This window comes from Oculina patagonica, chromosome 3, assembly GCF_052425735.1.
Source record: "Oculina patagonica isolate OP01 chromosome 3, crgOcupat, whole genome shotgun sequence".
In the NCBI taxonomy this organism is placed as follows: domain Eukaryota; kingdom Metazoa; phylum Cnidaria; class Anthozoa; order Scleractinia; family Oculinidae; genus Oculina; species Oculina patagonica.
In genome coordinates, this window is record NC_135760.1 from 4764118 (window position 1) to 4786791 (window position 22674).

At 39.4% G+C, this 22674-nt stretch overlaps 4 protein-coding genes and 1 pseudogene across 5 annotated transcripts in view; 4 read left to right on the forward strand and 1 right to left on the reverse strand.

Moving 5' to 3' along the window:
- Positions 1-22674, forward strand: part of LOC144645139 (chymotrypsinogen A-like) — a 26146-nt gene continuing 3472 nt past the window's right edge. Inside the window, exons 1-6 of the mRNA XM_078504619.1 lie at positions 1-19; positions 1468-1725; positions 2738-3001; positions 4386-4601; positions 4776-5026; positions 5983-6304. Coding sequence (XP_078360745.1) covers positions 4-19; positions 1468-1725; positions 2738-3001; positions 4386-4601; positions 4776-5026; positions 5983-6282 — 1305 coding nt within the window. The 5' untranslated portion in view covers positions 1-3 and the 3' untranslated portion in view covers positions 6283-6304. The remainder of the gene's footprint in view (positions 20-1467; positions 1726-2737; positions 3002-4385; positions 4602-4775; positions 5027-5982; positions 6305-22674) is intronic.
- On the forward strand, positions 7865-10795 carry LOC144645116 (E3 ubiquitin-protein ligase TRIM45-like; annotated as a pseudogene).
- Positions 11564-14925, reverse strand: LOC144645214 (putative skeletal organic matrix protein 5). 2 transcript variants are annotated; one of them, XM_078504709.1, is made up of 2 exons: positions 14898-14925; positions 11564-12555 (listed from the first exon to the last, which is right to left on the reverse strand). In XM_078504709.1, exons 1-2 carry the CDS (start codon positions 14916-14918, stop codon positions 12037-12039), a joined length of 540 nt encoding a protein of 179 aa, XP_078360835.1. In that variant the 5' UTR covers positions 14919-14925; the 3' UTR covers positions 11564-12036. The 2 variants fall into 2 exon arrangements, with proteins under 2 accessions (XP_078360835.1, XP_078360836.1); XM_078504710.1 differs by lacking the exon at positions 14898-14925 and adding an exon at positions 13995-14200 and having other exon boundaries at positions 11564-13179.
- LOC144645148 (uncharacterized) lies at positions 16879-22021 on the forward strand. Its single transcript, XM_078504629.1, has 2 exons — positions 16879-18515; positions 21900-22021. The coding sequence occupies exon 1, from the start codon at positions 17165-17167 to the stop codon at positions 18356-18358; it is 1194 nt and encodes a 397-aa protein (XP_078360755.1). The 5' UTR covers positions 16879-17164; the 3' UTR covers positions 18359-18515; positions 21900-22021.
- Positions 16886-22674, forward strand: part of LOC144645113 (E3 ubiquitin-protein ligase TRIM71-like) — a 19910-nt gene continuing 14121 nt past the window's right edge. The window contains exon 1 of the mRNA XM_078504589.1: positions 16886-16972. The gene's annotated coding sequence lies outside the window, so the exon portion shown is untranslated. The remainder of the gene's footprint in view (positions 16973-22674) is intronic.

Sequence of the window (22674 nt, forward strand, 5' to 3'; positions counted from 1 at the left end):
GTCATGATTGATGTCATCTGTAAGCAAATTGTGATATTTAGATTACTTTAATTTAAACTTGAGCTCGGCATGAGAGGCTAGTGTAATAATTTTTATCATTCCAATAAGCGCCCACCTTCCTCAATTAAACGCCCCCGCCTGTCAAAGATATTTCTTGTAATAAGCGGCTTTATTCTAATAAACACCGCCTATTTCAATAAGTGTACTTTACAATATGTTTGCATCTCCCAATATTAGTGTCCAAGGGAGTACCAAGCAGTGGGGGGGGGTGTGTGTGTGTGTGTGTGTGTGTGTGTGGGGGGGGGGGGGGGGGAGCAACTTCCCATACATTCTCTTATATGAAATCTGAGCGATGCTCTCACAACTTGCAAAGCAATAATCGGGGCGGTAGTCAGTGGATTTTTCTAAGGCGCATGAGCAGCTCCTCTCTTTCTGAATTTGCCAAAACAAAACAACAACATGGGGCCAGTGGGAGAGTTCGGTTACCTTTTTGATAGTAGTATACTGTAAAAGGTTTTCTAAGTTTTGTCTTTAAAGCAGCGAAAATGTATTCGGGAAGGTTATTGGTGTCAACGTGTGGTGTTTGTTATGGAATAAAACCATCACGGAAATTGTAATGAAAACGTGGCGATCGAATATTCCCGCGCCGGTCGGAGCTATTGTTTTCGCTTTGTTTCGAGGTTGTTTGTTGACTTGGTCGTTCTTTGTTTCACCTCATTTGCAATCCCATGTGGGTTGAAAATCGTGGTACAATCGTTTGCATTATAGCGCTAAAAAGGAGCACGACATCACAAAATTCTGCAGTTTTATAACTACACGACGATGACGAAATTTTCGGATAAACATAGTGCTTTTAGATTTTTAGTAAAGAGAGGTGTGACCCTTTTACAATCACTGAATCCACGACTTCGAATGTGCCATAACTACCATTTCGCGTAAAAAGATGGTCTGCTGCATCATCATCCATTAGAAATTCAATCATTTTTTCCTTAAAAGCAAAAAAGCTAGTCGAACCAGTAACCGATTCTGGAAGAGAATTCCAAATTTTAGGGCCCTGGTAAAGTATTGTAAACTGCTTGAGATTAGTACGACAGTGATGTGGTCGATAACACTTGGCTATTCTCGTGTCATAACTGTGTATTTGACTACTTGTAGGACAGAAACTAAGAAACATCAGAGGCAATAATTGGTTATGACAATAGAACATAAATTTCGCTATTTGCAATGCATTGACTTGAAAGATATCAAACCATTTATAGCAGATTTCTCTTAATTTACGGTTTGTAGTTTTGGTACTTGATGGATGCCAATAGCTCCCCCTCCTTGGGGTTATGGTTTTTATTTTAATAATTTTTAAAAAAAAAAAAAAAAACCCACCCCCCCACCCCCTCCTTCCCGAATTAGGTCGAATTTAATAGCGCCCTTTCTCTTATTTTGTACCAATTCGAAGCACTCACATTTTTGTAGATCCTCCACGAATTGTATCGTGGTTACCAGAGGAGGTAAAATGGACTGAAGGGGAAACCAAACAGCTCGCCTGTACCGCCATAGGACATCCCAATCCTTTGGTGACGTGGAAGAAAAACAACAAAGTTATCAGACAGTATTGGTTTATGTCATTGCTTGACTTTCCATCAGTTACGCGCAGAGATGCTGGGCTGTACGAGTGTGTCGCAGAAAATGCAGGCGGAAAAGAACAAAAACAAGTCAAGATAAATTTCATTTGTAAGCGCATTGTGGTATACAAATCTACATTCTTTTATAATTGACAAATAAAATATCTTGAAAGGGTAAAACCTACAAACTACAATCTTTGACAAAAGTAGTTGACACATTGACTTCGCTCTGCGGTTTTTATGACAAATTTACCACTAGTTTTTAAATGTCATGACTGTCTGCTAAAATAGCCCCCTCCCCCCATCCAATGTTGTAAAATGGTAGCAAAGGACTCCTGGAAACAAACTACAACATTGATTGGGGGGAGGGGGTTGGAAAGGTGGGGCAAAAGGATGAAATTGGTCCATATAACAATAAAAAAGGGCGTGAATTAACAATGGGTCAACACTTTTGTCAATGATTGTAGGTTTAATTCCCCTTCCCCTTCCGCGCATTCTTAGTGTGGTAACGGGGGAAAGACTCTTTAATCTCTCTTTGCGGCATCAATTTCTGCGGAATCTCTTAAGGGAGCTGTCAGGTTTAGCTAACATCATAGGGTTTACTTTATAGGGCAGCAAAACCGCTACTGTAATATTTTTACAAACTCTTTCAAAGCCAACATGACAAAATATGAATATAGTTTTTAATAGGGTATCTCGTTACTATACTTCATCCAGAAAACGTTTCATTAAAATTAGGCTGAAATAGGACTAGGGTAGTGAAATTAGCATTCTTGGTTTATTGCATGTAAAAAAACAAACCTTTTGGGTCAAAAGACCAATTCCCACTTGGTTTTCTTGTAAGCAAACCTCTATATTATGTAATATATTCTTAGAACGGAGAAATTAAACTTTAATGATTGAGATGCAAAGTCAGGAAAAACGCAAGACAGAAGGTATTCCAAATACTGTTCAAAGAAGATTTTGGTAAATTGTAGTCAAAGGGTCAAATTTTTTGTATGCGAATTTCATTGAAGAAGAAAGTAAACTAAAATTGTTTCTAGCAAGCGAAGGATCTGACCCTTCTAATCATCTCAGTTAATTAACAATTAAATTAACGTATTTTTTAACATCACTTACAGATCCAACCAAAGAAATAACTTTATCGACCGCAGTTACTGTCAGCATTGGTTCTCTCATTACAATCACTTGCAAGACGCATGCAGATCCTTTGCCTCGCTACAATTTCTTTTTCAACAACAAGCCCATATATGATAAGGAGGCGGAAAGATCAGGTGTTTTAAAACTAACCGCTGTTAGCTTTGTCCAGAGTGGAGTGTACAGCTGTACACCTGGAGATGTCAAGGGTGGGGGTGTAAAGGAAGAAGTCACAGTCAAAATCCGCCGTAAGTACATTTGTCCTTAACACTTAACATGTTAAGTCCGGATTATTCCGGGATTTGGAGGAAAGGCCATTCAACCACTTCTGACGTCACCAGTTTACACGTCAGCAGATTTTTGTGATGTGCAACTTGTAGAGTTTGGATAGATCTTTCCACAGGAGTGTCCATCTTGACCATTGACTGCATTTCGACAGAGCTAATCCAGAAAAACGTGATCAGTTTTTGGTGTAAAATTGGTGTTAAAACAGGCCAATATACCCGCACTTGATCATGGTCTCCTTTCCAGGATTTTCCTTTGATTAAGATCAAAACTTTTCAGGCCAGTAGAAGGCGTACACCGAGTAAAAGATAGAGAGAATAAGAAAGCAGAGAAAAACGAAAAGGAAAGGAGCAAGGAAAAAATTCGGAACGGTCCAAATTCTGGCTTATGCGCATGCGCCAAGTAAAATGTTGTGCATTTTTACATGGAAATTGCATCAAAAACTTACTGCAGTGTCAGAAAGTGCATTTCTAGCAAAGTTTAGAGAAATTTAAGACCGTAGAGCCAAGAAAATCGATTAATGGTTAAAAAAACGCGTAATTGGAGTAAGTTCACCATATTAAGGGTTAATAAATGCTCTAAGAGTGGGAGATATACGAAGGCAAAAAACCCATAATGGGTTTCTGACGAAGGCTTATGGTGATCTGGTGTTCAATTCAAAATAGAGCACAGAAAATTTGCCGTCGTGCAATACACATAATTTGGTATTTCAAGGTTTTGTTAATTCTAAGTGGTCGGCTAAGAGATGGACCAATCTGTAAATGCACGCGTGCAGAGCTATTTCACTCCTAATTTAACCTTTTGTTTAGCGACCTTCTTGCTGCCCTTGCCAAAACCACATACTAACGCGCGTTGCTATAAAGTGATTTTCTTTTTTTCCCACTATATAAAGCTGTCGTAACACTAAAACCACAGTAAGCAGGGTAACAATTTCTAAAAACCCGCAAATAATGAATCAACAAATCAAAACTTAAAAGACAACCAGGTGTTTTATGGCAAACGCGGGTAGCATGTAGTCAGGTGACATGCGCGCATTACCATGTTATAACGAGGAAAGCGCGGGAAAACATGAAACCGCTGACAAGCGCAGAAACACATGTAATGCAGTGGCAGGAAAAATTGGTTTGGTTTGTGGCAGATTGGCTGGTAGAATAACGTTTTTATTCTAATTTGTCTAAGACGAATAATGCGAGTTTCAGAGCTCAGCTAAAGCTAATTAAAAGTAAACACGTTATTTTGGAAGTAATTTTAGAAAGCACGTCACATTTTGTCAATTTTTTTTTTGCAGTTTTTGTCTGACATGACAAAGTCATGCTATATCATAAACGTCAGTTTTCTAATCAACAGGAGACAAAGAGTGTGGGACAAAACTGCCCATCCCCCGTCCCAGGAGATTTGAGAACACGACCGCAATTCCTGAGGCATGGCCCTGGCAAGTGTCATTAAAACATCGATATAAAGGACACTGGTGTGGAGGGTCAGTGATTGGCCCGCGATGGATCCTTACAGCGGCTCACTGTGTGAAACCAGATGACAATTATACAAGTTATATAGTTGTCGCAGGTAATTCGTTTGTTACAGTTTACGGTCGTAAGGTAATAGTGACATCTCTTTAGACACATGGTGCAAAGCCTCAATGCGTTTGCATTCTTAAAAAAACTTAAAAGATCTTAACCAGTGTAAGGGTTTATTTGTGGGCTGTCCAGCTAAGTGGTCCGTTTTGCTATTTCGACTTAGGTGAACACCATCTCGCAACAACTGATGGTTTCGAACAAGAAGTTAGCATCGAAAGTCTCTTCAGACATCCTCGATATAACGAGACTTGTAGGTTCAACTACGATGTGGCATTGTTGAAGCTGAACAAGGCCCTAAGATACAACAACAGAGTGGGACCAGTCTGTCTTCCAGAATCAAACTTTCCTTCTCTTACAAACTGTTTCGTTACTGGATGGGGAACAACCGAGAAGAGTAAACAAAATCAATCCCAGGTATATACCTCTGCTAATTTAGGAAAGAAAACACTGTGTAAGTTGTATTACAAGCCCATACACACTGTAGGTGAGCGCCAAGGACAGCGGAGAGGAAAAAGTCGAGGCAATTATTTGTATGTATGCGACCATCCCAGACGTGAGTGATTTCATCTTCAGTTCGTTTGCAATATATGATTGGTGCGCAGCGAGCGAAGCAGTGTTTATGGTCTTATTTAGGCGCTTTAATTCTCGGTGTGTTATTTTAATAAAACTATCAGCAGTTTGTGTTTGTACCACCAAATCCCTTGCATTCAGTTTTCATTTCTTGCTGCAATGCCTTCAGAAAGTAGGAGCAGATCTCTCTACACAGTAACAATGTGAGTCCTTTACTCCAAGAAGCAGTGTCTCATGATTTGTAACTGAATTCGCTGGAGCTGAGCGCTCATTCATGTCATCCTGAGCCGGAGAAGGGTCGGAGAACGCTCTCCGCGCCTAACATAGCTCACCGATTCCCTTCCCTCCCCTTTCTCCAAGCCAATGCAGCCATCAATATCTAAAGGAAAAACGAATTCATGTTTCCATTCTTTCCTAGAAGAAGAATATATACAATTAAAACTCTACTTAATCATGATTAAAACGCTAGTTAAAAAAAATGATACAAAAATACGTGTTTGCTGTGTGGGTGCCTGGTGAGGCGTAAAAGTCATTGATTCCCTTTCTAAACCTTGCTAGGGTTAATGGCTTACGTAGATTAGACGGCAGTTCATTCCAAACAACAGCCCCAGATTAAACAAAACTGTGATTAAGATAATTAGTTCTTGGTTTAGGTACTTGAAAAATGTTCTCAGAGTTGCGGATACTGTAAAGAAGCTTGCGAGCGGAGAACAGATCTTGCATGTATGCATGGGGGCGTTAAATTGCATATTCTTGTAGGGCATGACGCGATACTAATGTTTATATTGTTAAATCGATAGACTTTGAAAGAAGCTGAACTCCCCCTTGTCCCCGGGACTTGTCAGAGAAGCAATGACTTGATGGGTTTTGGATTCTGCGTCACAAACCGCATGCGCTGTGCTGGTTACGCTCAAAGCGGAATTGACGCATGTCCAGTTGATAGTGGAGGACCGCTGGTATGTGAGAGGAACAGCAAGTGGCATCTAATGGGCGTGGCCAGCTGGGGTGCAGGGTGTGGAAAAAAGGGACAATATGAAGTGTACGCTGATGTGTTGGAGCTCAAGAGATGGATAGAAAGAATAATGCTGAACAATTTGTAATAGGATGTTTGCTGAATGTTTTGTTAGGTTTGCAAAGTAGTGACGGTTATCATGGGACCATTACCATTACTATTAAAATTTTGATTGGGTTAACTAAATTCTGTCGAGAATTCGATAAACGAAGAAAGTTGTTGACGGTTTAGTTCCAGTGTAAGTCAGTTTTGGACAACTTAGTGGTGAAGTCAATTATGTATTATTAACAAAGGAGCTAATATTGTCCAATAGATGGGATCTTGCCCCTCTTCTGACCTTGAGAGATCTGAATACAAAATAACAAAGTAAAAGCGTTATATTCGAGACAGAAGCTTTTTATAATCGGATACAACAATCTCGACATCGTTTCGTTTTCTCCATAAATGTTTACTACATTGTACAATGAATAAAACATGTTAAATAACTTAGCTACTGAACCGACAAAAAATTATTTTTCACTTAGTTCCCCAGGGTCCTCTCGGTAGTAGGCGAAATGTTGGGGAAGACCCAGGGACTCGGCTTGACTACCCCCTCATAAAAATGGGCTCAAAACATAAAAGTTATACTCCCGAAATTCCTCCAAAGTTGTCAAGGCACATCAACTAATTTTTCGAATTTCCGTTCGAGCTACGCGAGCGGTAATCCGTTGCCTAAATATTGATAATTTAAAAATTTTAACTACGCGTTTTATACAACAACATGCATGGCTTATAAGACATTATCTTCCTCTTAATGAGTCTTTCTTTTTTTTTTTTTTTTTTTGGTGTTTGGGGGCCCTCTTTTTTTTTTTAAAGGGGTGAAAAAAAAGGAACGCGACCTTGGAAATAGATCGATTCTGTATGTTTTAAGTGGCTTAGTGTTTTGGTACTGCTTGCGGCTGTTTTATTTCAAAATTTTCCCAGTTGCTATATTTATATTATGGCACCTCTAAAAGGGTTCACGAAAACAGGAATTAGTTGTCAAGACTGATACAATTGACATTTAATTAACCTCTTTTGTTTGATAGGACGTGGCCGTTATGGCCTGTTAAGATTTTGAAATTTGCAACTTAAGAGGTTGAAACCCACATGAGAGCTACACCTCAGAAAATTATTTCTATAGGTTTAAAGGGCTTTGAAATAATGTTGGACCTGCATTACTAGTTGTTCAAGGCAACTGATTTGTAACATTTGTTCTCCAATGTAATTACAAGTCGAAAATTTTGTATCATTTGTAATTTCTTTCTTTTTCCGTCAGGTTAAGCCGGTTAACAAGAAACACGAACCTGATATAGTGTTCCCCTCCTAAGTGACACTTCGAGACTTTAAAGAGAAAATATGCAGCCATGCTTTGTTTACAATTCCTTTTTTGCTACATTTCTAAACTCTCCTCTGGACCTGTTTGGTTCACGATTTCTGATATGAGAAAAGCAAGGGCTTGAAACTGAGTGATGAATTATAAGTAATAGTGCGAAAGGATGCCGATAATGTTTCAGAGTTTCGCAATGTTTCTAGCTGCAAAGGTCAAGCTATTTTGATCATAATTCTAAGAAATCTTGTCGATCAATGTAAACAATTCTTAGAAGTCAGACAGTGCCGCACGTCAAACCTCTTGTGATTGGCCAATGCATCAGTCTGATAAATACGATATCTGATCACAAGACTTCATTGTTGGAGGCGTTTTCAACTCCAAAGCTTTGTTGTTGTCCGCCTTTATCATGGATATACAAACCTTGCTAAACAATCTTCATGAAGAAGTATCCTGTCCTGTGTGTATGACAACGTTCACGGAACCAAAGCAGCTGCCGTGTTTACATAGTTTTTGTCTTCACTGCTTGCAAGGGATTCTACGAACGAGCGAACGCCGTGATATCATAGCATGCCCAGAATGCAGGAGAGAGATTAGAGTCCCAGCAAGTGGAAATCTTAACGATCTGCCGACTAACTTTCGGATCAACAGTTTGCTGGATGTGTTGGCTATCAGAGAGTGCAGTACAGATGGCGTCAAATGCGGAAATTGCGACGAAAAAAGCGCAAAAAGCTCATACTGTTTCCAGTGCCTTGGATTCTGGTGTAGTCATTGTATTACAGCTCATAACATAATCCGTGCTAACAGAGAGCACAAACTGCTTGCGCTTAAAGACTTTCAAGATCAAGACATCGAGGAGGTGTTAAAGCGACCAGCATTTTGTCCAAGGCCAGGCCACGAAAAGAAAGAATTGGAATTCTTTTGCGAAAAATGCGAAGTTCCTATTTGCAACGCTTGTGCTTTGACAAGTCATGAAGGTCACGCCAAGAAACTCTTGGAAGAAGCTGCAAATGAACGAAAGTTACAAATCAATTCTATGATTGAATTGCAAAAGGAAAAAGTGCAACAGAAGAAAGACAGAATCACCAAACTTGACGAAAACTGCGTTTAAATTGAAGCAAAGGCCGCTGCCGCGAAGCAAAACGTAAACAGGTTTGCTGAAAATCTGACGGCAGTTATCGAAGCGAATAGGAGGGAAATATTAAACAAAGTGGAAATTCAAATGAAGCAATCTGTCGAGCGTCTGCGAACTCAACAATGCGAGGAAGACAATCAAGTGAAACTGATCGAGACAGAAATCGCGAAAACTGAAGCGATTTTAAAGCGAGGTCCAAGCGCTGAGATTGTTCAGCTAGATAAACTCGCAATAAACACAATCTTTCAGGAAGAAGTCGGCGATGAAGGAGAACAATTCGAGTGTAATCTCGAAGGCCTTCGTCAATTCGTTTTCGTACAAAATGAAACATTAATGGAGGAAGCAAATACTGAAGGAATCGGCTCATTCAAAACACTTCTCAGCAAGACTGAAGCGATGCAATCAAGCGCCGAAGGAAAAGGAATCAGTGAAGCAACTGTTGGACTTAAAGCACAGTTGGTGTTGACAACAAGAAATGCTGAAGGAGAACAATGTTACGAAGAGCGTGACCTTGTAACAGTGGACATTAAAAATCATCAAGGCCATGACTGTGCAACGAAAGCACTTGTCCAAGATAACAGGGATGGCAGCTACAAGATCAGCTATTTTGCCAAAGAAACTGGAAAATGCGATTTATCAGTGAAGATAAATGATGAACACATCCGCGGCAGCCCTTACGATGTTCAAGTGAAACCCAGACAGTACAGACCCGTGTTATCTTGTGGACAAAAAGGTTCGTCTGCTGGAATGCTTAGCTATCCTCGGGGACTGGCAGTGAATGAACGCAATGAAATTGCAGTTGCTGAGACTAGTAACCACAGGGTTTCAGTATTCAGTAGTGATGGGACTCACTTACGATCGTTTGGTAGAAAGGATGATAAACAGGGACAGTTGAACTTTCCTTGCGGCGTAGCTTTTGATAAGAATAGTAATATTCTAGTAGCGGAGAGGGATAACCACCGAGTCCAAGTTTTTAGTGAGCAGGGTGAGTACCTGAACCAGTTTGGTGAACAAGGAAGTCTTGATCACCAGCTTAAGTATCCTTATGGTTTATCTGTTGACAGTGACGGGAATATTATTGTTGCTGATACAGGTAACAAACTAATCAAGATATTTTCTCCTAGCAGTCAGTTTTTGCGTAAAATTGGCGGTGAAGGCTCTATCACCTGCCCCTATCACTGTGTCGAATATAACAAGTATCTTATAGTGTCAGACTTACGTGAACACTGTATCAAAGTGTTCAGTAGGGATGGGAATTTTCTGTACAAATTTGGAAAGAATGGGAAGGGAGTCGGAGAGTTCAATTACCCTGGTTACTTGTCAGTTAACAAAGCAGGACACCTGATGGTCTGTGATACAGACAATCACAGGGTTCAGGTCTTCGAACTGAACGGAAAGTTTGTAACAAAGTTTGGAACAAAAGGGAGCGGGATAGGAGAGTTTAATAAGCCATGCTCTACAGCAGTTCTTAGTGATGGTAGGATAGTTGTGTCTGACTGGCATAATCATCGAATTCAGATACTTCAGTAGCTTTGATATCCACTCACCTGTGAAGTAATTTCTTGAGTGATTCACATTTGCCATCAGTTAAATCTAGTGAAACGATTTTGAACTACTTGTCAACTTTTAGCCGTTTTGGGGGACTATGTCTATCTATAGTAAGTTACAAATTTGGAATGAAAGCTCCCAACCAAAAGTTTTTTTGAAGTGTCAGAGATTTAAGACAGAAAACTGAGTTCTTTTGAATTGAAATGCCAGGGGGTTCTAAACAATGTTTTACCTAATTGTAGTAGATTAATTACTTGTCACCGAGGTAATCTGTTTTAACTCGTAAGCCGAACAGTTAAAATTAAGTAAATTTTTGTAAATTTTTGTAAATTTAGTTTAGACCACTTGTCACAGAAATATCTATGCATTGTAACCTATGTTTTGATCTGTATTTTTCAAAACAAAGTTTCAAAACATAAATTTGTTGCAAATAAGTAGTTTTATATGTTGTGACGTTAATTAATAATCTGCGTGACATTTACTGATCATGAGTTAAGAAAACCTGATCAATTGTAAGATTCGAAAAGGAAATGAAATGTGAATAAAATGTAGTTTTTTCCAGAGGTTTAACTGGTGACCATGTTATTCTTGGGAGCAGTTTGTAAGGGGAGCTATATGATTACTTTTTAATTGGTTTGAAACAGAATCTTATCACCTAGCTAGATGATAAGCTCTTGATTTAAAACGATATCATGTACTGGATTGTACTGGATATAACCTGAGTATACTAGAGTCAATGAGCTATTTTAAAACAAGTTTGGATACTATTTTTCTAAAATTCATTCAATTTCCTAAAATCGAAATGGAAATTATTGGATGATTGAATTTCAGAAATTTGTTTGTAAATTTCAATATTTATTGCTGCAGTGTGCTCTAAACAAAAAGTGCGTGACGCAGTTGATCGAGTGGAAACGTTGCCAGTAAACTTATTTTCTCACCACTTTAACCTTGAGAGAGATTAAAAACTTAAATGACCAAGGTGTGTTAATTTTTGGCCAGTTTCGGGGTACCTCCGGATCTAATTCGTTATTCGTCAGTTGATACCAAAATACTGGAGAATCCTGTACCAGTTGTTGTCACCTAGAGTAATAAGAGTATTATTCAAAATTTGCCTTAACTGAAATTAAGAATAAGGCCAAAAAAATTAACTATTACCTTACTAGCTTACTAGGTTATCACAATTTTTTAGAATGAGATAAGAAGGCTAATTTACTTACCATGAAATTGCAAATCATGAGTAACATGTCCTTCTCTTCGCTTCATCTCGTTGGTCGAGGCCAGCGCGTGTCACGTTAGCCGATCGATAGGCATTGTGGGATGTTTATCGGTTTCATCGCCACTAACTAAGTTACACTGGCTGCCAATTTTATGCAGAATTGAGTTCAAAATACTTTTTATTAGTTTTTGGATTCTTTCAGTTTTGAGACTGGGACAAAATTATCCATTATCAGTGGTGGATCTAGGGGAGGAGTCCGGGGGGTCCGCGCACCCATTTAATTTTATAGGGCAAACTGCAGTCCGAAAGGGTCGAGAAAAATTAATTTCGAGAGTGCCTCACCCCTTATTTCAGGATGTGGATGACCCTTCCCACTTTAATCAATGGTCTCGATTTTACTTTTTGGTGGCGTGACAGTGAAAACCGGCAATACCAAAACACGAAACTTGCTTCTCAAACCTTTATTATTAATCACAACTTAAAGGTATCAGTGTTATCAATACAGAAATTAAAAGCACCCTGCCCGCTTGTACTAAATAAAGTTATTTTAAAGTTCTATTAATTCCACTTTGTCTTCGTGCAGCATAACAGCTAATCACTGGACCAGAATGTACCCCATGGCTTTGATATGTTTGTCTCCATTATCCGGACCAATGGCAGCCTCGTTGCCACACGTGTTGGAGTCGTCCGTCGACCCTCCGGTCCCAAACCCGATCCTGGAGTCACAGCTATTGCAATCATTTTCTTGATTTCCAAGTATGTCAATTCTTGCTTTAGCGCACTGTTTACACCCACCGATAGAATTGAACCCTTCTTGGTTGCAGTTGGTTTGCAGTGAAGCCTCTGCGCCAATCAGAGTCTTCCATTTGTCTCGACCCAGGAACGTATCGCGATGCTCTCCGTCAGCAATCAGCGAGTACAGGGAGTTCGCGCTCTCTTCGATAACGATAAAATTCCGTTGTCCGTTGACCTCCATACCAAGGCAGATCTTGGTGAAGGGCGTGTTCCAGTAAGTCGGTACCTTGACTTCGTTTGTTTCAAGTGCCATTGCCCCTACTGGGAGTCCGTAGTAGTTTTTGTCGCTCCAGTAGGACGAATCGTAATGAAACGTGTTCTGCGTAAAAGAGAAAAAACAAGAAATTAACCAGACTGAAAAGGATATATTGCATAGATCTTTGTCGAGATACCTTTCTTTTTCCTTTTTTTATTTACACCTTTTGCCGACCGGCCTTTCACTCACTCGCGCTGTTCTTTTAAACAACGCGCAAACCCTCACCTTTATCAATTAAGAAAACGTTCACTCCTCGTTTTCCTGGCAGCCGACGTGGCAGCCTCGCTCCTGACCTCTCTCCAGTTTTTTCCTCGCGCACCAAATCCAACATGGCTTTCTTTTCCCTAGTCTCCCTTTGCGGCTTCACCGCTCGAGTGTCGCGGCTTCGCAGCTTGCTTGCTCGCTGGCCAGCACAGATTCCATCTTTAGAAAGAAACTCATCTTTACCGTGCTTACGGCATTTTGAAGCTGTTTTGAAACTAGATATTGCGCCTTCTCTGTTTAAGATTAACAATTAGAGCATTTCGCTAACAAATAACCGAATGTTTTACTGAAACAAAAAAAAATCCTACACAGAACCCGTAAAGGATCCATTAGGCATCCTGCCTTCATTTAAGAATCCTGTATCCCCCACCCCCTTCAATTACACCCCACGGTTTATTTAGGTAAAAACAACAGGACTGCAATCTTTTTGATGAAAAAACTACTTTCAACTGGGAACAAGCGTACCTCATGGCACCAAGTTATACCAAAAGCACCAAACTGATCGAGTTCCAGTTTAAACTTTTGCATAGGCGCATACCAACAAACAAGTTCCTATTTAAAATAGAAAGAAAAGAAAACGAAAATTGCACTTTTTGTCACAGTGCCTCAGAATCATTAATCTACCATTTTTGGTCGTGTAGCGTTACATCCTCCTTTTGGAAAAGAGTGACTGACTGGCTTCAGGAAAACCTCTCGATAACAGGCGAATTCACTTTATTGAATACAACAGCATTGGGCCTGAGGCCAGAACCTCATTCAAAATATGCGCTTCAATTGAACTATGCTTTGTTGCTAGCGCGGTATCACATATGGAAAGTCAAATTAGAGGAAACCACACCAAATTTCGCACCTTTTCTACGTCTTGTAAAATCAAGATATGTATTAGAGACAAAAGCGGGTGACACAAAAAAATGGATGCCTTTTGCAGAATGTTTATAAAGAGTTTATCTCCTGTCCCCCTGACTAAAGGACTGTTATCTTTTTAGCAAAGCTGTAAACGCTCTTGTATTCATATATAGAAACTATCTCCCCTCCCCCCTGACTGACTAACTCATTGTAATTTTTCTAATGTATTTAAACCATTGTAATTAGGATTACCTACCTTTTATTTTTGCTGTATTTTACGTGCTTTAGTGTTTGTACTGTATACGTTATTTGTTTCTTTTTTGTGTTTGCAAGTGATCAATAAAAAAAATAAAAAAAAAAATAAAATAAAAAAAGAGCAACAGATAAATGACCGTTTAGATGCAATTCGTGTTTATTTGGATAAAAGTCAGATCGCGAGACCTTTTTACTCTTTAGAGCACACTGCATCTTCCTTTGAGCCATCTCTCCCACCTCCGCCCCTTCTTGAGCCATCCGCTTTACATCTGCCCCCTCAAAAGTGCCTACGGGATAGAAAGGGCTCTCATGGGCTATTTAACATGGTACCCCGGCATGGAACTAGCCGGACGACCAGCCCTCCTCATCTTTACATACAGTCGAAGCTCTCGTAAGCGGACACCCTCGGGACGCGAAAAAAGTGTCCGCAACTGGAGCTGGCCGCTTACGAGAGTGGTTCTCGTAAGCGGCCACTTGAGGTGTAGGGGATAAATGGCCGCTTACGGGAGCTTGCCCAACTAACATAATGCTAATATGTATGTAAGTGGTGTTTCGAAATGTAACTGGACGTGGATGACGACAAAACAAACACTGTAATATGGTACTGTAAAATCATTGTGACGAACGGTGATGTGCGGTTGATTGATAAAAACAAGATACAAAGGTTGTTAATAGGATTTTCTTTGGGGTGTCCGTTTACGGGAGGCTTAAAAACAAAGAAAAAGTCTAAGTCGTAATCTCTGAAAGTGTCCGCGGCCGCCTACGGGAATGTCCGCTTACGAGAATGTAAAAATACAGAGTTTGTATGGGAGCTAAAATGGGGTTTCAAAAAATGCGGCCGTAAATAGAGCTGTCCGCTTACGAGAGTGTCCGTTAAGAGAGCTTCGACTGTACTCACTAACTTTGTCCTCTCTTCCCGTAGTTCATCAAAGAAGATGAAAACAACAACATCAACAAAAACAGAAAAGCAACATAAAAAAACTGGAGAGGAGGGGACAGAGGGAAAAGAGAGACCGTTCGTAGTCTATTATGTATGTTACCTGGAAGCCGTTTATCTTCATCACCAGTGTCCATCCTCCACCACCGCATTCACCAAGGCCGGCGTCACTCATGTGACAATAGGGACCTTCAGATCGGAGTACGAGTACGAGATTGAGTACGAGTACGAATTTTCAAGCTGGTGTTTACGCATTTGATTATCACATTTCACACTAATCTTGTACCAATATTCTTTATTTCAACTGGTCGGAAACAGGGAGGAGTGAGGGCTCTACGAACCTAACCGGATTGAAATTCGGAAGTCGTACTTGTAGTCGAATTTGTACTCGTAGTCAAATCTGAAGGTCGCTAATTTACAGAGATTTTTCCAACATCCTGCATCGTCAGATTGTAAGGTTGATCCTTTTGAGCCCTGAAAGATCGTCAATAAAAACCGATTTGACTTGGCTACAAAAAATTCTATACGTTAAAATTATTTCATACGAAAGGTGAATGAACTGAAGATGCGAAGCCTAGTCGCTAGGAACTTTTCTTTATCGTATTTTATGACAGCGCAGAAGTGAAGTAACCGCTTATGATAAAGTCCAAACTCCCTCAGTTCCCTGAGCCAAGAACGCTAAGGCGTCCAAGACTCTAGTTAATTTGGAGGCAAGTCCATGTGGCAATTAAAAATGACAAAGATAGAAAAAAGGCAAGAACATAATGTGTGCGTTGAACACATTTTTAGAACTCCTCACACTATTTCAATTAAGAAAAGGTAAGAACAGTCTGCGGCAGACTTGAAGATCAAACTATTTAACAACCTGCTAAGAAAGAACCCTGAGACTTCAACAGTTGGGTAAAATTTTAACGTTCTGACTGATGAATTTAAAAATGAGCCCCTACAAATAACACACTTATGCAATTATGGCACACTTATAAACCGTTATCTTAAATAAACTTTTTTTTAGGGGGAGGGGGAGAGGGGAGGTAGGGAACAGGTCGATCAGACTAACGCCCTTCTTTTGTTAATCATAGAACCATTAATCGAAAAAACGGGAAGTTGGTTCAAAACAAGTAAAAGTCAGCAAAACTTACTTAGACTTGTCATAAATCTCTTTGTATGTAGCTGCTGGTTCTGGTGAACCTCCCTCACAGGGGGAGAGCTAGACCACTAAATGGACTCTGGTACCTGTCAGGGCTTTCAAAACGGCCGACCTGCATTGCCAGAGTGTTCTAAGCAAATGATTTGAACAATCTTTGGGCTGACTTGTTTTGTTCGGCGGCCACGCATCACCAGTTTAAAAAAGATGGTTAATTACTGGCCCATGCCCCTACCGCTGGGGATTTGTTTTGTATCGTTTGGTTTTGTCCCGGGGGGGGGGGGTACTCCCATACATGGGCTATATAAGTATGTGCCGCGGGACAGGGTATGGTTTTTGAGGTTCTTACTCCTTATTCCTTATATGGGGTATCATTTCTGCTCCTTTTAGCATTGTGTTCCCACCTAAATTCTATCAGCTAAAACAAACGCCCAGCTAAACGAAAAAAACTGAACTATCCGTTCAAATATTAGTAAAGCGATTTAATAAAGATTTGTGTTTTGCCGGGCCCAGTTAGCCGTTATTTGGGTCGTCACGGAACGCTTCTCCTCCCCTTGAAAAGGGTGTCATTTTTCGGTTTTGGGCCTTATAGCTTAAGAAGGGTATCAATTTTTTGCTTTCTTTATCCGGCTTTAAGTACCTTTGCGGCACCCCCCGTCCGAAATTTATGGGAGTATTCCCCATCCCCGGGGGGCGTTTGTTTCGTTTTCGGTCAAGTTTAACCGGTTAAACTGGGATCGTGCGAACCTGCACGGTGTAATCATTTGTGAATATTTCAGAGAACATAAGCAGCATCTTTTTGCTTTCAAATGCGTTTATGCTACGTTTTTAACCTCTCTTCTAATTCTACTTGGTTTATGTTTTATATTATGAAAAAGGCAAGGACTGAAACTGTGTGATTATCCATGCGAAAGGAGGACTGGTTATGCAGATTATGTTTCAGTGTTTTGCATTCTTTGAAGCTGCAAAGGTCACGCTATTTTGATCACAATTCTTAGAAATCTTGGCAGTCAGTCTGTAAACAATTCTTAGAAGTCAGACAGTGCCTCTCGTCAAACCTCTTGTGAAGCCTTTTTAGAACGAAGTCCAAGCGCTGAGATCGTGCAGAAACTCGCAATAAACACAATCATCTTTCAGAAAGGAGTCGGCGATGAACAAGAAGAAGTGGATCGGACTGTGACCTTCAAGTCCTTCGTCAATTCATTTTCGTACAAATTAAAACATTAATGGAGAAAGCAGAAACTGATAGAATCGGCTCTTTCAAAACATTCATTAGCAAAACTGAAGCTCAGCAATCAAGTGCCGAAGGAAAAGGAATCAGTGAGGCGACTGTTGGACTTGAAACACAGTTGGTGTTGATAACAAGAAATGCTAAAGGAGAACAATGTTACGAAGAACGTGACTCGGTAACAGTGGACATTAGAAATCAAGGCCATGACTGTACAACGAAAGTGCGAGTCCAAGATAACAGGGATGGCACCTACAAGATCAGCTATTTTGGCAAAGAAACCGGAAAATGCGACGTATCAGTGAAGGTAAATGATGAACACATCCGCGGCAGCCCTTTTGATGTTCAAGTGAAACCCAGACAGTACAGACTCGTGTTATCTTTTGGACAATACGGTTCGTCTGCTGGAATGCTTTTTGGTCCTCGGGGGCTGGCAGTGAATGAACGCGACGAAATTGCAGTGACTGGGATTGGTAACGACAGTGTTCAGGTATTCAATAGCGATGGGACTCACTTGAGGTCGTTTGGTAGAAAAGGTGGCAGACAGGACGAACTTAACTGGCCTTTCGGCATAGCTTTTTATACAAATAGTAATATTATAGTAGCGGACACTGGTAGACACCAAATCAAAGTTTTTAGTGAGCAGGGTGAGTACCTGAACCAGTTTGGTGAACAAGGAAGTCTTGATCACCAGTTTAAGTATCCTTTTGGTTTATCCGTTGACAGCGATGGCAATATTATTGTTGCTGATTCAGATAACAAATTGATCAAGATATTTTCTCCTAGCGGCCAGTTTTTGCGTAAAATTGGTGGTAAAGGCTCTTTCACCCATCCCATTCACTGTGTCGAATATGACAAGTATCTTATAGTGTCAGACAGGGATGAACACTGTATCAAAGTGTTCAGTAGGGATGGGAATTTTCTGTACAAATTTGGAAAGAAGGGAGAGCGAGATGGAGAGTTCAAATTCCCTTGTTACTTGTCAGTTAACGAAGCAGGACACCTGATGGTCTGTGATTCATGCAATCACAGGGTTCAGGTTTTCGAACTGAGTGGAAAGCTTGTAACAAAGTTTGGAACAGAAGGTAGCGCGTTAGGAGAGTTTAATAATCCATGCTCTACAGCTGTTCTTAGTGATGGTAGGATAGCTGTGTCTGACACGTTTAATGATCGAATTCAGATATTTCAGTAACTATGATATCCACGAATCAATTTTGATACATATTTGCAATCAGTTAAATTGAGAGAAAGGCTATTTTAACTGTCTTGTCAACAAATTTCAGCTATTTTGAAAGTATTTTGCAGGGAGTTAAGACTAAAATCTGAGAAAACCAGGAATTCATCTTGAAGTTTGTTTGAGTTTCTAAAGTCCAATGGCAGGTCGATAGTACTTAAGGTGAGAATAAAAGACAAAAATTATTTATTAGTAAATATTTATGGTCCAAATAAAGATGCAGAGGCAGTTCGATTTTATCAAAATCTGTCGGCAACATTGCGAGAAATGGATCCTGACAGTGATGACAATATCATCATAGGCGGAGATTTCAACTGTCCTTTAAATCCAACCTTGACAAAAAGGGTGGAATACTAATTCCACGCCAACATGTGATCAATTCAATAGAAAACATTCAAAATGAATTTAGTCTTCATGATATATGGCGTATTAAAAATCCGAACACTTGTAGCTTCACATGGAGCAAAAGCCACCCTTTCATCTTTTGCAGACTTGACTACTGGTTAATTTCAGACAAGTTAAATGACTTAGTTACGCATGTTGATATTCAAGCTTCAATAAAAACTGACCACTCGTCCATAATATTAGAACTAGAAGATATTAAAGATAGTCAACGGGGACCAGGTTTCTGGAAACTAAACACTTCCCTGCTGGCCAGGCCTGATTATGTTGAGATGATAAGTAAAGAATTACCCAATTGGCTGGAAGATGCAAGAGATCTGTCAGACAAGCGAGCAAAATGGGACTGGCTTAAATTTAAAATCAAAACTAGCTCAATTATTTATTCAAAGCAGCTGTCAAAAGACCGACAGAGAAGGGAGGAAGAACTTAACGCCAGGCATCAAGACATGCTCTATAGTAAACAAAAAGTAAATCTAAACGGTGATGAAGCTAATTTCTTCTTTCAAAATCCAAATTTAAAAAGACTCTCCGAGGAATTAAGCACAAATTGTGAGGGAGAAATAACTCTTCAGGAATGCGAAAATATATTAGGCTCTTTTCACACGGGCAAAACGCCCGGGAACGATGGAATTCCAATAGAATTTTATAAAGCATTCTGGCCTTTATTAGGCAAATTTATGGTTGATTCATTTAATGAGGCTTTTTACAAAAAGGAAATGTCTCACTCACAGAAACAAGCTGTTATAACACTTATTGAAAAGAAAGGAAAAGAAAGAAACTATCTTGAAAACTGGAGACCAATATCATTGACTAATGTAGACGCGAAAATTGCATCTAAAGTAATTGCAGCTAGAGTTATTAAAGTCCTACCGGAAATAATTCACTGCAATCAGACCGGTTATGTAAAGGGTAGGTTCATTGGCGAAGCAGCAAGATCAATTATAGATATTATGGACTATACAAAGAAGCAAAATATACCAGGTATATTACTTTTTATTGACTTCGAAAAGGCATTTGATAGCATCGATTGGGAATTCATGTTAAAGTGCTTAGACGTGTTTGGTTTTGGACCTAGTTTTAAAGGATGGGTAGAAACATTTTATAAAAATATATCTAGCTGTGTGATAAATAATGGGATGTGCACATCTTACTTCGATGTACAGAGAGGAGTCAGGCAGGGCGACCCATTATCACCATATCTCTTTATTATTGCAGCTGAAATTTTAGCTACTGCGATTCGAAGTAAAACAGAAATTCAAGGACTTAAAATAGGGCGAGAGGAATTTAAATTCGTACAATATGCTGACGACCTCACTGTGTTTGTGCCAAATCTTGATTGTGTACAACGTACCTTTCATTTGCTAGATCAATTTGAAACTTGTTCGGGTTTAAAGGTCAATTATACCAAAACTGAAGCTATGTGGATTGGCTCTTGTCGAAATAATACAGCGGCACCTTTGGGACTTAAATGGGTAAATACAGTGAAGGCACTTGGAATAGTTTTTACATATAACGAAACTGAACAATTGCAGAAAAACTTTTGTGAAAAACTAAAAGATATTAAGTTGCACACGCGGTTATGGCGTTGCAGAGGTCTCTCACTGCTTGGAAAAGTTACAATAATTAAATCCTTTTTGCTTTCGAAGATGATATATGTATTCTCAGTTCTCCCAACTCCACAAGATTTCATCAAGCAGATTAACACTATTATATATAACTTCCTATGGAATGGGCCTGACAAAATAGCACGAGCAGCAACAATTAATGACATTAAATTTGGAGGGCTAAGGCTGATAGATGTAGAAACTTCAATTAAATCTTTAAGATTAGCCTGGCTTGGTAGAATATTTTCTGAGGGCTCTGCACCATGGAAAGCTTATATTAATCAAATGCTTGACAGTTACGGTGGCACTTTTCTATTGAGATGTAATTATGATGTTAACGATTACAACTTTCAATGCCCTTTCTATAGCGAATTTCTCCAATGGTGGGCTGACTTTAGAAATGATTCCTCTACCAGGCCTCTTATATCTGAGCGTATAATCTGGAACAATAAGCTAATTAAAATAGATGGTAAGAGTATATATTTTGACAATTACGTTAAAGCTGGAATCATTCTAACCAATCAGATGCAATTTAATAAGGATAACGTGGAATCATATAATAGGGCAAAAAATGAAGGGTTGAGACACACAAATTTTTTAACGTGGTCAGGGATTCGATGTGCAATTCCCACCCACTTAAAAGCCTTAGATGGAAATGAAAGTGAAATAGATTCACTAACATTTCATTTTAATGAAAAGCTACTTGACCCAGTAACTTGTAAAAGTAAGCAATTCTATGAACTGCTACTCTCAAAAAGGGCAACGGTATCGAGGGGTTTTAATAAACTTAAAGAAGATTTTGGATTAGATGATACAACTGTGTCAAAGGCTTTTCTTAATTTAAAGTCTATTTTATCGGAAACCTTTGTTAGAAGTTTTCAATTTAAACTGTTAAATGATATTACATTCACTAATACGCGGTTAGCAAAAATCGGTTATGTTCCAAATGATACTTGTACATTTTGTAAAAACGAGTCAGAAACAGTATATCATTTATTCTACCACTGCTCTTTGACACATCTCTTTTGGGAACACTTTAAAAATTCCTGGTTTGTATTAACAGGCCAACAGGAGGAACTTACGCTAAAAGACGTGTTCATTGGGAAAATAGAAAAAAGTGATTTGTTGAATTATTTTTTAATTCTAGCAAAATTGCATATCTGGTTGAGTCGAAAACATTCAAAAATCCCAAATATTGATGTATTTAAAGAACTAGTTGATCTAAAATATAGAACTGAGAAGTATATAGCAGTAAAAAATAATATGCAGAGCAAATTTCAGACTAGATGGCATTTATATATAAGTAATAATAGCTAAATCATAAGTTCTTACGAGTAAGATAATGGTAAATAGATAAGATAGTACATAGGTATATTGTAACGGTGTCATTGGTATATATGCACCGCAAATTTATATATGAGACTGTAAAATTGTAAAATTTCTGTTTGCAAAACAATGGCAATAAATATGTGGAAAAAAAAAAAATCTTGAAGTTTGTTTAGTCGGGCATTGTACTTTTGAATTTGCCTTAGTAAATAATGAAACATATTCTGCTTCTTATTAAGTTAACTTGTCTTTCTAGATCTCTAAAATTTATTCGATTTCCTAAAATCGAAATGGAAATTCTTGGATGATTGATTTTCAGAAATTTGGTTTTAATATATTTCGCTGCAGTGTGCTCTGTCTGCTCTAAACAAAAGGTACCTGACACATTTAATAGAGTGGAAACGTTTCCTAATCTTATTTCCCCCACCACCACCCCCCTGCCGAGGCAAACTCGTGTTAATTTGTGGCCTGCTAAGACTTTGGGGTTTATCGGGATCTAATTCTTTATTCGACGGCCGACCAAACGCGGAAATTCCCGTTTCATTTGTTGTGCGCCACCATCTAGTGCTGCCACAACCCTTCCCCTCCTCGCCCCCTGGGTCGGCCGAAATAATAAACTAAAGGACAAAACGCGTTATATAAACGGTCGAATGAAAACAAAACTAGTTTTAGTTGTCATGGGGTTCTCGGGAACGTCACGCCATCTACCGTCGGGGAGGAGCGCGTTACAGGCCTAAAGAACGTTTGCCTCAGGTGTCTTTTCCTGTTTGTTGGATGATTTTGGAAAATCTTTCCTGTTTCAGCGTCTTCCTGTAGTTGATCCGGCATCCCGATTGTGAAGCACATGTTACAAGATCTTTAGGTATCTACCTAAGCATAACAGTTTCAAGTTCCCAACGACCTAATGGGCGGAGGGGGGTGGGGGGGGGGGGTGGGAGGTGT

Bases quoted from the DNA above. Each gene is read 5' to 3' on its own strand.
- LOC144645148 (XM_078504629.1), top strand. From the start codon at position 17,165: ATGGAGAAAGCAGAAACTGATAGAATCGGCTCTTTCAAAACATTCATT.
- LOC144645214 (XM_078504709.1), bottom strand. From the start codon at position 14,918: ATGAAGATAAACGGCTTCCAG. The intron at 12,556-14,897 runs GTAACATACATA...TCTTTTACGCAG, and splicing joins TGAAGATAAACGGCTTCCAG to AACACGTTTCATTACGATTC.